Source organism: Eschrichtius robustus, chromosome 3, assembly GCF_028021215.1.
Source record: "Eschrichtius robustus isolate mEscRob2 chromosome 3, mEscRob2.pri, whole genome shotgun sequence".
In the NCBI taxonomy this organism is placed as follows: Eukaryota; Metazoa; Chordata; class Mammalia; order Artiodactyla; family Eschrichtiidae; genus Eschrichtius; species Eschrichtius robustus.
Window position 1 is genome coordinate 170923695 of NC_090826.1, and position 14967 is coordinate 170938661.

A 14967-nucleotide genomic window follows, 5' to 3' on the forward strand; every position below is an offset into this window, starting at 1 on the left:
ATACTAATCAGGAAAAGTAGGATTGGGGCAAACCACTAAAAACTTGCATCTTTTGTGGTTTCATTCAGATTGTGGCTGGGTAGCAGTCATTGAAGGCTCAGTGAGGCTGGACATCCCAAATGGCTCACCCATGTGGGTGGCAGTTGATGCTGGCTGTTGGCTAGGAGCTCAGTGGAGGTGTTGACAGACAGCTTCAGCATGGGATGTTCAGGGTAGTGAGACTTTGTATATGACAGATCAGGGCTCCAAAAGTGAGCGTCCAATAGACAAGTTCGAAGCATCGCTGTATGGTTTATGATTTAACCTCGGAAACCTCACATAGAGTCCCTTCTGCCATGTTGTATTGGTTGAACAGTCATAACCTTGCCCAGGTTCAAGGGAGAGGATGTAGAGGCTTCTTGGTGGGAGGAGTATCAAAAAGTTTTTGGAAAAGCTTTGAAACCTGCGCAGATTCTAATAGAAGTTAAAATACAGTTGATGGGCATTTGTACCCAACATTGCAGTCAGCCATTGTTGCAGCCTTAAACCTTAGGGGTACTGCTCTCTCTTTTGATATATAGATCTTTGACGGTATTTGCCTCCAGTAGATACCGGTGTTATCAAAATTAAAGTCTGGGGACTTCCCTGGTGGTGCAGTGGTTAACAATCCGCCTGCCAATGCAAGGGACACAGGTTTGAACCCTGGATCTCACATGCCGTGGAGCAACTAAGCCTGTGCACCACAAGTACTGAGCCTGAGCTCTAGAGCCTGCAAGCCACAACTACTGAGCCCACGTGCCACAACTACTGAAGCATGCGTGCCTAGAGCCCATGCTCTGCAACAAGGGAAGCCACGACAGTGAGAAGCCCGCACACCGCAACGAAGAGTAGCCCCCGCTCGCCGCAACTAGAGAAACCCCGCGCACAGCAACAAAGACCCAACACAGCCAAAAATAAATAAATAAATTAATTAATTAATTAAAAAAAAAATTAAAGTCTGATCCAGGGAGTACCCTGCTTCAACACTTTTTTTTTTTTTTTGAGCAGAAGAGGATATATAATATATTTGAAACTTCTTCATCCGTGCTTGCACCTTCATTAGATGGTTTAATGTTATGGAAAACAGTTTTTTTAAAGTACCACCTGCCCTAAAGGAATGCACTTATACAGACTTTCTCGTTCTTCTGTAAGATTGTCATGTATTTCTAAAGCTTTCTCTTTAATTGTGAGTAAGGTTTTTCCTTTATGCTCCTTTGACATAAAACATTAACACACTGGGAGAAATCACGTACAAGGTGATGTGATTTTTCAGCATTATATTGATATTGTTCCACTGTTTACCAACCATGAATGAGTCAGTTCATCTTACCAAAGATAAGTGTAGCAGAACAGACTGTATATAATTTTGATAAAATGGCTTCCTTTATTGTAGTCTTCCCTTATTATATAATATTATGCACTTATATATGCATATTAATGTTTATGACTGTACATATACATACCTCACCAAAAAATATACTATAAATTATGAGTGATTTAAGGAATTTTGGGGGACTGATTTTTTAGTGTATGTGGTTTTTGACTTACATGGTGATTTTAGAACCTAATCTCCATGTAAAATGCAACTTTGATACAGCTTGAGGTGCCTCTTAGCTATCCAGGTAAAGATGTCTGGAAGACCATTCAGAATACTGGGTCTGGTATCAGCACAGAGTTCTGGAGTAGAGACAAAACATTTTGGAGTTTAATACATATGGCTCAATGAATATGTATGAGATTATTCTGAGAAATTAAGTGGAAGACCATTAAAGAAAAAAGTCACAGGGAAGGTATGGTGTAGCAGGGTTTTAAAGTTGGAAGGGTTTCAGTAGGAGGAAAACATTCTAAGCGAAAGAAGAGCATGACATTGAGAATAAATACAGTATAGTTATTCACTATCCAGAAATCAGTTTAGGGAACATATCTCTGGATTTGTTGCACATGCTTATATACAACCATATGCCTATAAATATATAATTTTACACAAATGGAATTGTTTCACAGCATTACTATAAAATTGTTTCACAGTATTTCATGGAGCTCTTGCCTTGTCAACAATCTAGATATATCTCATCTTTTAAAAAATTAGTAATAATACCTAACTTATTGATATTTACTTTTTCTCAGCCTTTGTAACTAAGAGCTTTACATAGATTTATTACCTTTTATTTCCCATCAACCTGATGGGTTCAATACAATTATTATCCCTCTCTTATGGTTAAAAAGCAGAACTGGCTTAAGTAACTAATTCAAGGTTGCACAGCTAGTGTGTGGTAGAGCAGATCTGGTGGGTGTGTCATAATTTCTTTAAATAGTCCTCTAATGGTAATGATTTAGGTTCAGTTTTTTGCTGTAATAAAAATGCTCCAGTGAATATCTGTGTGCCTCTACCTTTGTTTACTTCTGTTATTTCTCATTAGGATAAATTTTTAGGAATGAGATTATTCATTTAAACTTTTTAAGGAGTAAAATTTTTAAATTTTGTTTTTAACTTAAAACATTAGAAAACAGTTTGATATAATTTTGTGGAGAGATTTTTAACATGAATTAATTTTACTTTTGGTTTTCTGCCTCTGTAGGCAGCTACTCCTCTTAAGACAAGGTCAGCTCCTTCTTTGAATAATACTTGCACTACGTCTGAGGATTCCTTGGTCCTTTACAACAGAGTGGCTGTTCAAGGGGATGTGGTTCGTGAATTAAAAGCCAAGAAAGCAGCAAAGGAAGATATAGATGCAGCTGTAAAACAGCTTTTGTCTTTGAAGGCTGAATATAAGGAGAAAACTGGCCAGGAATATAAACTTGGAAATCCTCCTGCTGCAATAATACAGAATGTTTCTTCTAAATCATCATCAGATATTCTGGAAAGTAAATCTCTGTATGATGAAGTTGCTGCACAAGGGGAGGTGGTTCGTAAACTGAAAGCTGAAAAAGCCCCTAAGGTCAGTATCCTGGAACGAGTTTAGACACATTGTAAGTAAGCTTATGAAGTCAAACGACCTAGGCTAGTCTCATCTTATGAGACATGTTGTCTATAGACTGTCCGATTGAGTATTTTGACGTAACAGTCAACATTTATTGATACGTGCTATCTGCCAAGCTCTGGAAATATTAGTGTGAGACAGCTTACCATCTAGTGGGGGCGTGGGGCTGAGGAAGAGCCATGCACAGACTGTAATCCTGTATGATATGTATAAATGGCTCTCAGAAGTGTCTGTGTCTGAAATAGAGATGCTGGGAGCACGCAAGTTCTTATCCCAGATCCTGACATTCGCCACAATGATGCCATCCTGGGAACACTCCTGGGCAGAAATTTTCAAGAAGATTTAACGTACACACCTTTGAAATAAAAGGTTTGGGGAGGGGCATATTTCATTTGAAAATAAAATCAATATTCTGATTTGAAAAAAAAAAAAAAAAAAAAGAAGTGTCTGTGTCTGCAAGTGGCAGGCAAGGGGGAAACAGTTCTAAAGGATATTTAAAGTAGTCCTGAAGTAGAAGAAGCCCTTTAAGGTGAATGACTTTCAGAGGAGGTACTCTTAGTGTAGAGCTGTGGTTCTCAAGCTTTATTGTGCATCAGAATTACCAGAGAGCCGGCTAAAACACAGACTGCTGGACCCTACCTCTTGAGTGTCTGCTTCAGTAAGTCCAGAGCATGCAGAGAGTATGCATTTGTAAAAAGTTGTTCAGGCGGTGCTGATGCCGCTGGCCTGGGACTGGGTGTAGAAGATGCACCAGCAAAAGTTCGAGGTATGTTCAGGGAATAATGAGTTGGCAAGAGGTTTCTGACCAGTGACTATTTCAGATTTTTCGTAGGGGAGCCCTCAGGTGATACCACCTTTTGACTGAAGTATAAATTTCATTCTCGTTTTAATGATATCTTTAGGAAAAACATTTAGCCAAGTGGGTGGTAGCACTGAGTGTGGTACAGGATTGCTTGCTGTAAATAAGAGGCAAGAGGAATGGCATCTGGGATAGAGAAGAATCAAGTTTAATAATCACGTCACGTAGTTCTACTCAAATAGTAGCGTAGTTCTAAAACATGATCAAATTGGTAGTGCTGTAACTGGATAAGTAAGCTACCAAAAACTGTAGAATCTGGGCTGTGGCATGAACACAGAGAGATGTGACGAACCACTGGGCTTGACTTACGTGACTGGAGGAGATCTGTTCTAAAGTGTTCCCAGGGATCTGTCGTCTGGTCAATATCCTGGGCTTTGGTGGGAGAATGATTGAGTAACTTGAGGTTGTAAATTCCTCACCTCATTAGCAAGTCTTTCTGCATCTGACTAGAAACCCTGTCCCCTAAGATACTTTCATTCGTGGACATTTGACCTCTGCTGAGGAGAGCAAACGCTTTGGGGAGATCTTGGGTTTTGCTCCAGGAGTTATTAGTTTTGTCTCTTCATTGTGAAGTGTGAGAAATCTTTTCTCCTTTCTCTTCAACGAGCCTGTTGAAGTCCTGCATAGCTGTGATGCTCTAAAACAGCTTTGCTTCAAGGAATGAAGGCTGGTAGGTGTATGGGTTGGGCATATAAACCCTTGATGTTTCCTATCCTGTGGTGAGGTTAGGAGCATTTGTACTCTCTGTATATGTCATACACTCACTATGGACCCATTTCTAGATGTAATTTGAGGGGCAGGGCTTTGCTCTTTACATTCCTTCATTCTGAGTAGAGTATGTGATATTCTGTGCTGATTCTTGGTCAGCTGCTTACGTGTGGGGCAGTAACAACGGCAACCATTATACTCACAGCAACAGCCAACTCAGTTTCCCATCCTGCTGGGTTAATGGATCCCATCCATAAAATAGCACTGTTGAAGTTACGAAAGTCAGCCTGTGGGTAAAAAACTCTAAATTTCTTTGGAAATTGGGCAGGTACTTTCACTAGGTGCTTTTTGATAATGATAAGTGTGATACTGAAATGAATCTGACTCCAGTGTAGTTTAACCCACATTTATTGAAAGCCTACAATGTACCATATCTGTGTTTCAAAATATTACTTATATATATATTTTTTTTTTTCTCTAAATGCTAACAGTAGTAAACTGCTCTTTTTTCCTGAGAACCGACGCAGTTACTATGAATGGAAGTGTTATGTAGACTATATCTGGCACTGTTCACTATACATGGCTATTTTTGCATTTAATCCTCACAACACCACATACAATAATATTCAAATAATACTCCTTTTTTTATTTGTTGGTTTTAGTAGCCAATGAGAAACTACTTTCTGAAGTGAATAGGAATGTAAAAGTAACTTCCTGAAGTTTGCAGAGCGTGGATTCCAATTTTGACTCATTCCCAAGTCATTTCCAGTTAGAGACGTTCTAAGCACCAGAGAGTCATGGTTTTACTAGTTTGTCATTATTTATTAAGAAAGTCTGTGCTTGTTTTACATTAATAATTTGTCTAAGCCACTTTGTCATTCCATTTCCTACGTCATGTTACTACCACTAAAGTAAGGAAAGTGGTTGGCTGAGGTTTTATAGTTACAGGTTTCAATGAGACTTTTCTTCCTCTATTCGTTCCCGCCCACCCCTTTTCTTTTTCAGGATCAGATCGGTGATTCCGTGCACGAACTTTTAAGCATGAAGGCAGAATATGAGCATAATGTGGGCAAAGAATAAAAACCTTCAAGTTCACCCTCTGCTCCCCTTTCCTTTTCCTCCTGCCCAGTAGATAGTTGCGTTGCAGTGCTGGATCAAGCAGAGTGTGAGGTGGAAATCCAAGAACACACCAAATATTTAATAACTCTTACTGCTGAGTTACTCTAATAGTTAAGGCCACTTTTCAGATTTTAAGTATTAACTTCGAAAGTTTTAAAGTTGCAGTTCCAAAAAATAAAGTTTTGGTTTTGAACAGATTCTTCTGATTTGAAATTTGAGTGAAGTGTTTTGAACATGAATTTATAGTATTTCTTGAAATGGGAGTCAGAAAATGGTAAGTCAAAGGTTTTATGGAATACTATGACACTTCAGACTCCAGGACGGGGCTTGGCAAACTGTGGCCTGCACCTGTGCTCTGTAAGTGAAATGTTCCCGGAACACGACCACACTTACTAGTTTACATATTGTCCACGGCCGTTTTAGCGCTGTAATTCCAGAGCTGAGGAGTTGCAACAGACTTGCAAAGCCTGATATATTTACTGTCTGGCCCGGGCCCTTTATTATTGAAAAGTCTTTCCTTTAGAGGAAAGACTTTTCAGAACCTTTATAGTTAAGGATTTTAAAAGTTGAAGTAATGAATGGCAGTAAGATCAGATGATGACTACGTTGAATCAAAATCATAATCCACAGTTGTTTGGTCTTGTCAGACCTCGTCTGTGTCGAGGGGGTGCTGGTCACCTTTTACTTCTGCGCTGGCAGCATTTTAATTCACAGCACCTTGCATTTCATGCCCCCAGCAATTCATCTTAAATGTTTCTCCAACCTTTGCTCTTTTGTATTTTACACCAATGTTTTTGGTTTTAAAACCCAAATCACAGTTTATCAAGAAAGGAGACACATTGTTATATCCCTTTGTCCATTAAACAGACTGTTCTAGAAAACCCCTACCCCTCACACCCACCCCAAATAGCCTTAAGAATTCTCAGGCCAAAAAATAAATGTCGTAGGCGGAGAAAATGAGAAGAAACAAACCCGTCTTTCCCTTGATGGTTTTGAGCTTCTTGTTTGGAATTTGTGTTAGTGGGTTTCTGCTATATTTGTATGTGGTACTTAATGCAAACTTACTTTTGCTCTAAGCAAGTATAAATCCAACCATCTTGTGAAACAAGACATTTCATAAGGATCTTCTAGGAAAATCAGAGGAGTTTGTATTGATTTATTTGTGTCAGAAAAGTAACAGATACGTTGTGATGTAGGTAAGTGAACCAGGTGAGAAACAGCAAAACAGGTGTTCTAATCCAGGTTGACTGAGGAGTCTGGGCCCTTTCCTGTGCTGTATTGGTTCCTGGGATCCAGGTTCAGTAAATGGGCTGTTTCTTACAGGCTTAAGCTAAACATAGATTTCTAATCCATTGATTCAGAGAAGAAAATGCCTTTCTTTGAAAACCTTCAAACTTTAAGTTTGCTAAATCTCCAAGCAGACTTTTTAATATGATACAAGCTTCTCACTCCCCCTTCCTCATTTGAAAGACTCCCTCTTCTGATTACCATTCACCACCAACTCCTGCCCCCGACCCCCCAGCGAAGTGAGAATCTTTGCTTTGGGGAGTCGTCATTAATGTGTGGAGGTGTAATTCCCTCAGCTGTGTTAGTAAGGAGCAAAGGTGGGTGACTGTGAATAGAGTTGGAAAAAAATAAAGTTTGAAAAATATTTTTTAAAGCTTTTTTCACTGATCGTTGAGGTGCTGAGGCCATTTTGAAAGGTTCTGTTCTTACTGTTCTGAATTGGTTAAGTTCTAGGTTTTTCTTTTTATTAAAGTTGCCTCCTTTCCCTGTGGGGAAATGTTTCCATCTAGTGGCTGCCGCAAAAACAGTTTGTGTACTTTTCATGCATTTCCACCCAGGTGTGTTCTCGTCCATTTTCTACATTTTCAGTCATGTTTTAAATCATTCTTTCAACGTCATTTTTACTTCCTCAAATTCCCATCTTAAACCTTTACTGAAGTCTTTTTGTAGGCTGTTCCCATTCTCATTCATCCGCATCAACAATTATTTATTGAAAACTTTTTTCTTGTCTGTGTTGGCACATGTTAGGTAAGTTTAAAACAGTCTTTGTCCATTAAAGACTTAAGATCTATTAACAAGTGCTTTTTAACATTCTGCTGTTGTGTGATCTTGTACTACTGAGTAGTACTATCCAATTTCTCTTTGTAAATGTCTTTTAATCCAGAAAACTAGAATATTAAAAGAAATTATTTTTTTCTCATTCTGTGAGACGTATTCAAGTAAGAATCAAAGACCTCTTTTGAAAAAGCAGTCTTCATGGCATGTTAGTTAGTAGGATTAAAGTGAACGTTGAAATTTAGATCATTGTCTCATACCTTCTGTAATGCGATACATACTATTGTGTTCAAGATGAAAGACTCTAGAATAAACCGTAGATTAAAATTCTCGCTCTACCACTTACTGTATAACTTTGGGTAAGGTACTTAATCTTTCTAAGCTTTTCTGCTTTCTTCTATAAAATGGATAAGGGTTGTTTTGAGAATTAAATAAGATGGTCCATGTAAAGCACTTAGCATAGTATCTGGCACAGAGTAAATAGGCCATAAAATGATAGTAATTATGTTTTATATTGATAATTCTAATTCTTTCAAAAATCTTTAGGTACCTTCTAAATCATCAGATAAGACTGCATAGCAAGTAGTATGATTTCACTGTTTCGAAAAATAACCTGAATAGTTTAGTTAACTAATAATAATTTAGTTGGAGAGGATATAGACATACATAATTTTACCCCACTTTTAGTATATTTCATTCAGTAATCAAGTGGTTTGTCCATATTAATTTTCTCCTTTATAATATTTCAAATTGTAATCTTGCCACACAAGGGTTTTTCCTTTGTGAAATGTGTGCCATCTGACTTCAAACTCTAGTCAATACCTGCTTATAGTATAAAATGGAACTTCTTTCAAATAGGCCTCTTTTTGTAGAAATGGTCACAGGAAAGTCCCTTAACTATTTTATGCCATTTTCTTTCTTTTAGCTGATGGAAGTTTCTTGATTCTTACGTGTCTGATTAACTATGTTCTTTTTCTTAGGATTTTGTTGTGGAAACGTTCAGTTCTAAAGACAGAATATAAACAAGAGACAGGTCAGGAGTACAAATCAGACAACCTACTCATTTCTCTTTGCAATTTCTCCTCTTACCTTTACTTCCTCTGTGATGCCTAGTGTGGCAGACTCTAACAGGCAGCAAAACTGTATCATAAAGTATCGGACAAGGAAATGTCAGTTGCTATTTTGTACATGCAAATTCTTTGAAGGTATACCGGTTCTTCCTGTGTTCCTTTGACCCCCATTTTAGTATTCTTTCTGCTTGTGTTGGGTTCCTCTTAGCTATTGGGAGCACTGTTAGAACATAGCCATAAAACTTGGATAAGGTAATTGGGAGGCACTTTTTCTCTGTTTTGATTGATGCCTTGACTTTCCAGTGGTATAGTATATAGTATATAGTGTAGTTTGTGGTTAGATGGTATCACCATTCAGGTAAGGTGTCCAGCGTGGGCCCTTTGCCTGTCCTTCTCTGCTGAAGTCACAAGTGTCTCAGTTGGGCTGTTTCATTCTTTTTCATCATAATTCTGTTGAAGTATCAGAGGCTGATATATATAGGTGAATGTCTAATTAAAACCTCAACATACCTTCTCATTTCACTGTAAATTTTTAAGAGTGATGTAGCTATTCTTTAGTTGAGTCCATACTGTGGGGGTTTTTTCCAGTGCTGTATTTAGTGTCTTTTTAATAAGCTGAAGAAAATAAGGATTCATACAGGCAAATGCTGATTTTGTAAATTCTGGCTCCACTGTTTACAGTCCCAGGGCTTGGAAACTGACAGTTTGCTGGGATGTTCTATAATTTGTCTGTTTACATATGTAAAGTGTAAAGTCACAGTATTATATGTGTATGTGCATTTGCGTTTACTTTTATGATTTGTATATAGATTTATGATATTTATATTTTGAACTTTTCTTTAGCTTTCATCTGCTATTTTAGGCTGATGATTTAGCTCTTTTGTGCTTGGGTTTCTCCATGATGATTATTTACAGGGATATTTTGGTGGTAGTTAATGATTTTTAATAATGATTGAAATTTTCAGAAATTTCAGAAAGCTTTAAATACTTATCTTTTTTTCCTCTTTTATCTCAGGCTAAAGTAAATGAAGCTGTAGAATGCTTACTGTCCCTGAAAGCTCAGTATAAAGAAAAAACTGGGAAGGAGTACATTCCTGGTCAGCCCCCATCATCACAAAGTTCAGATTCAAGTCCAGCCAGAAGCTCTGAGCCTCGTGGTCCAGAAACACCAGAAGCCAAATCACTTTTTGACAAAGTAGCTACTCAAGGAGAAGTAGTTCGAAAACTTAAAGCTGAAAAAGCTTCTAAGGTTAGTGCGGTGTTATGTTTGTGTGTTTTTGTTTCTTACACTACAGGCTGTTTTCTTTGCCTGGAACCCTTTGTGTCCCATCAGATCTGGCTAACTTCTACTCATGATGTCGGTTCTCAACTCTTTCATCTTGCCTTTTAGAGAAGCGTTCGTATGACACTGCCTTTCTCTGACATAACACTTAAATCGTTTAGCAGCTAGTTTAATTGTTGAGTTGTCTGTTTCTCTCTTGTCTGTAAGATCCTTGAGAACAGGGACCTAGACCATATCAGTGCCTGGCATACTGTAGGCCCTCGATGCGTACTCTTTGTTTGACTCATTCTCCTAAAGCTCTGTCAATCTCAAACGGCAAGTTTTATCTTGAGCTCTAGTATAGTGTGCGCTAGTTGTATTATCTTTATAGGAGGAGGATTTGTTGGTACCGATTCAGATGAGTGAAAAACAATAAGTCGTTATAGGTTTTGAAGTTTAACCAGTAATATAGAAACTTGATTACTGTCAGTTTTTATAACTGCGAAATGTTCAACTTACGTAATTTAATGACTCAACTTAAATTACCGTAGAATACATATTATGTCCTAGTGCTTTCTAATAGAACTTTCTGAGATGATGGAAATGTTCTAACAGTTCTGTCCAGTACAGTAGTTACTAGCCGCAAGGGCTGTTGAGCCCTTGAAATGTGACTGAGGAACTGAATTTTAAGTTTTATTTACTTTAATTTAAATTTAATCGGCCACATGTGGCCAGTGGCTATTCTTTGAACAGCGCAGTTATAGTACAGTTTTTTAGTCAGTATTTTCCAGTTCTGTTTCTGTTTCTCATGCTCTTTTATTCATTTTCAGTAGTGTGTATTTGACATTCTCCACCCTGTACCCCATACCCTCTGCCTTTGTGTTTTCAAATCTGCTTATAAAGCGTTGGACATTGGTGCTGAGACAGTGATTTGAATTAAATGCCCTCTTCTCTTTTTCCTCTTTTATTAAAGGATCAAGTAGATACAGCTGTACAAGAACTCCTTCAGCTGAAGGCACAGTACAAGTCTCTGACGGGAGTAGATTATAAGCCTGTCTCTGCCAATGGGGCTGAGGAAAAAGATAAGAAAAAGAAAGAAAAAGAAAATAAATCTGAAAAGCAGAATAAAACTCAGAAACAAAACGATGGCCAAAAGAAAGACTCTTCTAAAAACCAAGGAAGTGGGCTGTCATCAAGTGGACCAGGGGAAGGACAAGGGCCTAAGAAGCAGACCAGGTAATAAAACGTGGAAACTTCATTTGAAGTGAAGCAAAGTTTTGGATGAAGTCAACTTTTAATTATTTTTTTAAAAAAACAAATTTTGGTTAGTTTGACTATCACATTAAATTGGAGAATGCTAAAGGTATAATGTCAGCAGATAGCTTTTGTTCATTTTCTGTTTATTTATTTAAATAGGTAACACATTCGTTTGCTTGGTTCAAGAATCTTAGAATATAAAAAGTTAAGTGCAGTCTCACTCCTATGCTTCTTTCCCATCTTCCCAGTTCCTCCTACCACCATAATGAATTGGTAACCACTGTTACTAGTTTCTTCCGTATCCACTGAGAGATTTTCATTTGCTTACACAAGTAAAAACAAATATATATGTGTGTGTATATATATATATTTTTTTTCCCCCTCTTCTTCCTCCCTTGTAACACAATTGTTAGCCTAACTGTACGCATTGTTTTGCACTTCAGCAGATTTTTCAAATGAAAATCTTTTGTGGGGACTAAACGAGAACTTTGTTCTCAATAGGTTTTTAAATTGGTTAAATATAAAACAAAGCTGGTTTAAAGACAGCACTGTGGAACAGATGGTGTTTCAATATCTTCTAATCCATATGAACAATATGATTCCCCCATTATCCACATCCCAAAATTAGAGTGAACTTTGTGATGTTCACTCTAAGCTGAACCTAAGTTAGGCTGTTGTTAGCAACTACTGTTTAGAGGTACTTTGGTGTTAGATTTGTTTAGCTGAATTTCAAATTCTGCCTCTCATCACTCACAGTATACACACAGTGTCTCCTAAGACAAGAGAATACAAGAGTTATTTTCTTGCCCATTGACTGGGTGATCAGCATTATAGAATAGTAGAAGTGAGAATAGAACTTCTCATTTTTTACCTTCTGACTGCTTGTGAAAGGGCCAGATTTCATGTAGGCATTTTGTTGAGATGTATCAAAGTGAAACAACGGAGAATTCAAACATAAATACATTAAGATTTTAAGCCAATAAAGCCTTGTTTGTAAACTCTAAAAAGATGTACCTTTTATAAAACATAACTAATGGGTAGATTTTTCTATGTGGATCATAAGACCACAATTTCCTGAATAACGGTTGGTGTTTCAATAAAAAGATTATTGTCTAGAATAGTTTTCTTTGATTTCTTAGAGTTTATTGCACAATCACCATCATTAATGACTTCAAACATTTTTTTTTTTAACATCTTTATTGGAGTATACTTGCTTTACAATGATGTGTTAGTTTCTGCTTTATAGCAAAGTGAATCAGTTATACATATACATGTGTTCCCATATCTCTAGAATAGTTTTTTATTGCAGATCTAATTTATTTTGGAAGCATCTGTCTCTGCAACTTTTATTTACTGTGGTTAAAGGAAAAACTTATAGAAAAAAAACTTACATGTAAGGAGATATATATATATATATATATATATATACACACTTATATATTGACACATGTATACATATAGCCATTGTCTTTACTACTTTTTACATATTACTTTCAATGAGACACTGATCTTACTAACTATATTTTTATCTGGATTGAAACTGGCAAAAGATTCTTTTTCTTTTTTAGTGAGAACACTATGTGAATAGGCTCTGTCTTTGCTACAAATACATTTCCTTATAAAGAACTTTGTAAAAGGAATGTCTGCATTAAAATCATAGCTTTTGTTACGCTTATTAGCTTTCCTAGGTTTTGGTGGATAGCATCACACGATCTTTTAAGAGATGATTGAACTGTTTTCTAGGTTAAGAACATCATGGGAATGAATATAGAAGAGATATAAATATAGAAATAACTCAGACTGAAGAAAAACCAAGCTATTTTGAGGTTTACAGGTTTATTTCCATTCAACCACAAAGCAATTGCTGGATGAAGAGATTTGTATTTTATTTTTTATATCTGCAGGTTGGGTCTTGAGGCAAAAAAAGAAGAAAATCTTGCAGATTGGTATTCTCAAGTGAGTATGGGTTCAGTTGATTTTTACGTTTTAAATTTCTCAAAGACTACTTTATATTTAGATTCTAAATCCAGACACAAAGTAATAATGCATAATGCCTTTAATAATACATAGCATAGTCATGTAACATGTCAGATTTCAAAGCAATGTCACAGAAAGTATTGAATTGAGAAGTAGCCCTATGAGATAGTCATTATTTGATTTTTTTGTTTTGTTTTGTTTTTTTGGTGAGGTAAAGGGATTAGTCCTAAGTCACAAAATAGTAAAACAGCAGAAGCAAGGTTAGAATTCAAGTCATCTTAAGAATTTAGAGCCCTGGTGTTTCTCAGTCTAGAATGATCCATTTTACACGCCCATTAAGAGGATGCACCAACAGAGGAAGCCTCCAGACTTGAAGCTTGGCTATCATACTCTTGGCACTTATACTATAATTTTGGTTCAATTTAGGCTTCATAGACTGTATTTTTCTTTTAAAAAGGTCATCACAAAGTCAGAAATGATTGAATACTATGATATAAGTGGCTGCTATATCCTTCGTCCCTGGGCATATTCCATTTGGGAATCCATCAAGGACTTTTTTGATGCTGAGATCAAGAAACTTGGTGTTGGAAACTGCTATTTCCCCATGTTTGTGTCTCAAGGTGCATTAGAGAAAGAGAAGACTCATATTGCTGACTTTGCCCCTGAGGTAAGTTAGCCTGCTTTATTTATTTTTGCAGTTTTCTGTCATGAACTCAGAAGTATATTTTCAGTTCATACTTGAATAGTAATTTAAAAGGCAAGTTACTGCAGCCATCTTAGAGAAATGTAAAGCCATTTAAAAAAAATTAGATTTCTTTCATCAGGGCAAGTCATGATTCTTTTTGTTACATTCACTAATTAACTGGCTTTTACTTTTCAGTAAACATTATAAAGACAGTAAGTATCTACCTTTTCTCACAGTGAACAGAAGCAGTTATTTTAACTTGCCTTAATTGATATAGCAAAACTTGAAATAGAGATTTGACTGTATCTTTGCTCTTCCTCTGAAGTGCTGTTTAAAAAATGTATGAAAAATGATTTCATCTTACTAGGTTGCTTGGGTGACAAGATCTGGCAAAACAGAGTTGGCAGAACCAATTGCTGTTCGTCCTACCAGTGAAACAGGTGAGGATGGGCCTTGGAACACAGGAGAAAAGCTCATTGAACATTAGAGACAGCTTCTAGAGTTGAGTCTCACCTTTTATTTTGTGATATTTATAATCCTTACTGATGATACCAAGTTTAATGAATGTTGATGAAGATGAATGCAGACTTAAGTGGCGTAGAATTTTATTCTCTGTACAGTATTCATTGTGGAGCTGTTTATCATTAGGATAAAGATTTTTTTTTTTTTTTTTAATTTTATTTATTTATTTATTTTTGGCTGTGTTGGGTCTTCGTTTCTGTGGGAGGGCTTTCTCCAATTGTGGCAAGCGGGGGCCACTCCTCATTGCGGTGCGCGGGCCTCGTACTATCGTGGCCTCTCTTGTTGTGGAGCACAGGCTCCAGACGCGCAGGCTCAGCAATTGCGGCTCCCGGGCCCAGTTGCTCCGCGGCATGTGGGATCCTCCCAGACCAGGGCTCGAACCCGTGTCACCTGCATTGGCAGGCAGACTCTCAACCACTGCGCCACCAGGGAAGCCCAGGATAAAGATT

The 14967-nt window shown here is 37.2% G+C and overlaps 1 protein-coding gene across 1 annotated transcript in view; it reads left to right on the plus strand.

Annotated features, from left to right (window-relative positions):
• The window catches only part of EPRS1 (glutamyl-prolyl-tRNA synthetase 1), a 67561-nt gene that overhangs the window by 37109 nt on the left and 15485 nt on the right, over window positions 1–14967 (plus strand). Inside the window, exons 18-23 of the mRNA XM_068541805.1 lie at window positions 2598–2957; window positions 9832–10065; window positions 11051–11313; window positions 13239–13290; window positions 13769–13978; window positions 14364–14436. Coding sequence (XP_068397906.1) covers window positions 2598–2957; window positions 9832–10065; window positions 11051–11313; window positions 13239–13290; window positions 13769–13978; window positions 14364–14436 — 1192 coding nt within the window. The remainder of the gene's footprint in view (window positions 1–2597; window positions 2958–9831; window positions 10066–11050; window positions 11314–13238; window positions 13291–13768; window positions 13979–14363; window positions 14437–14967) is intronic.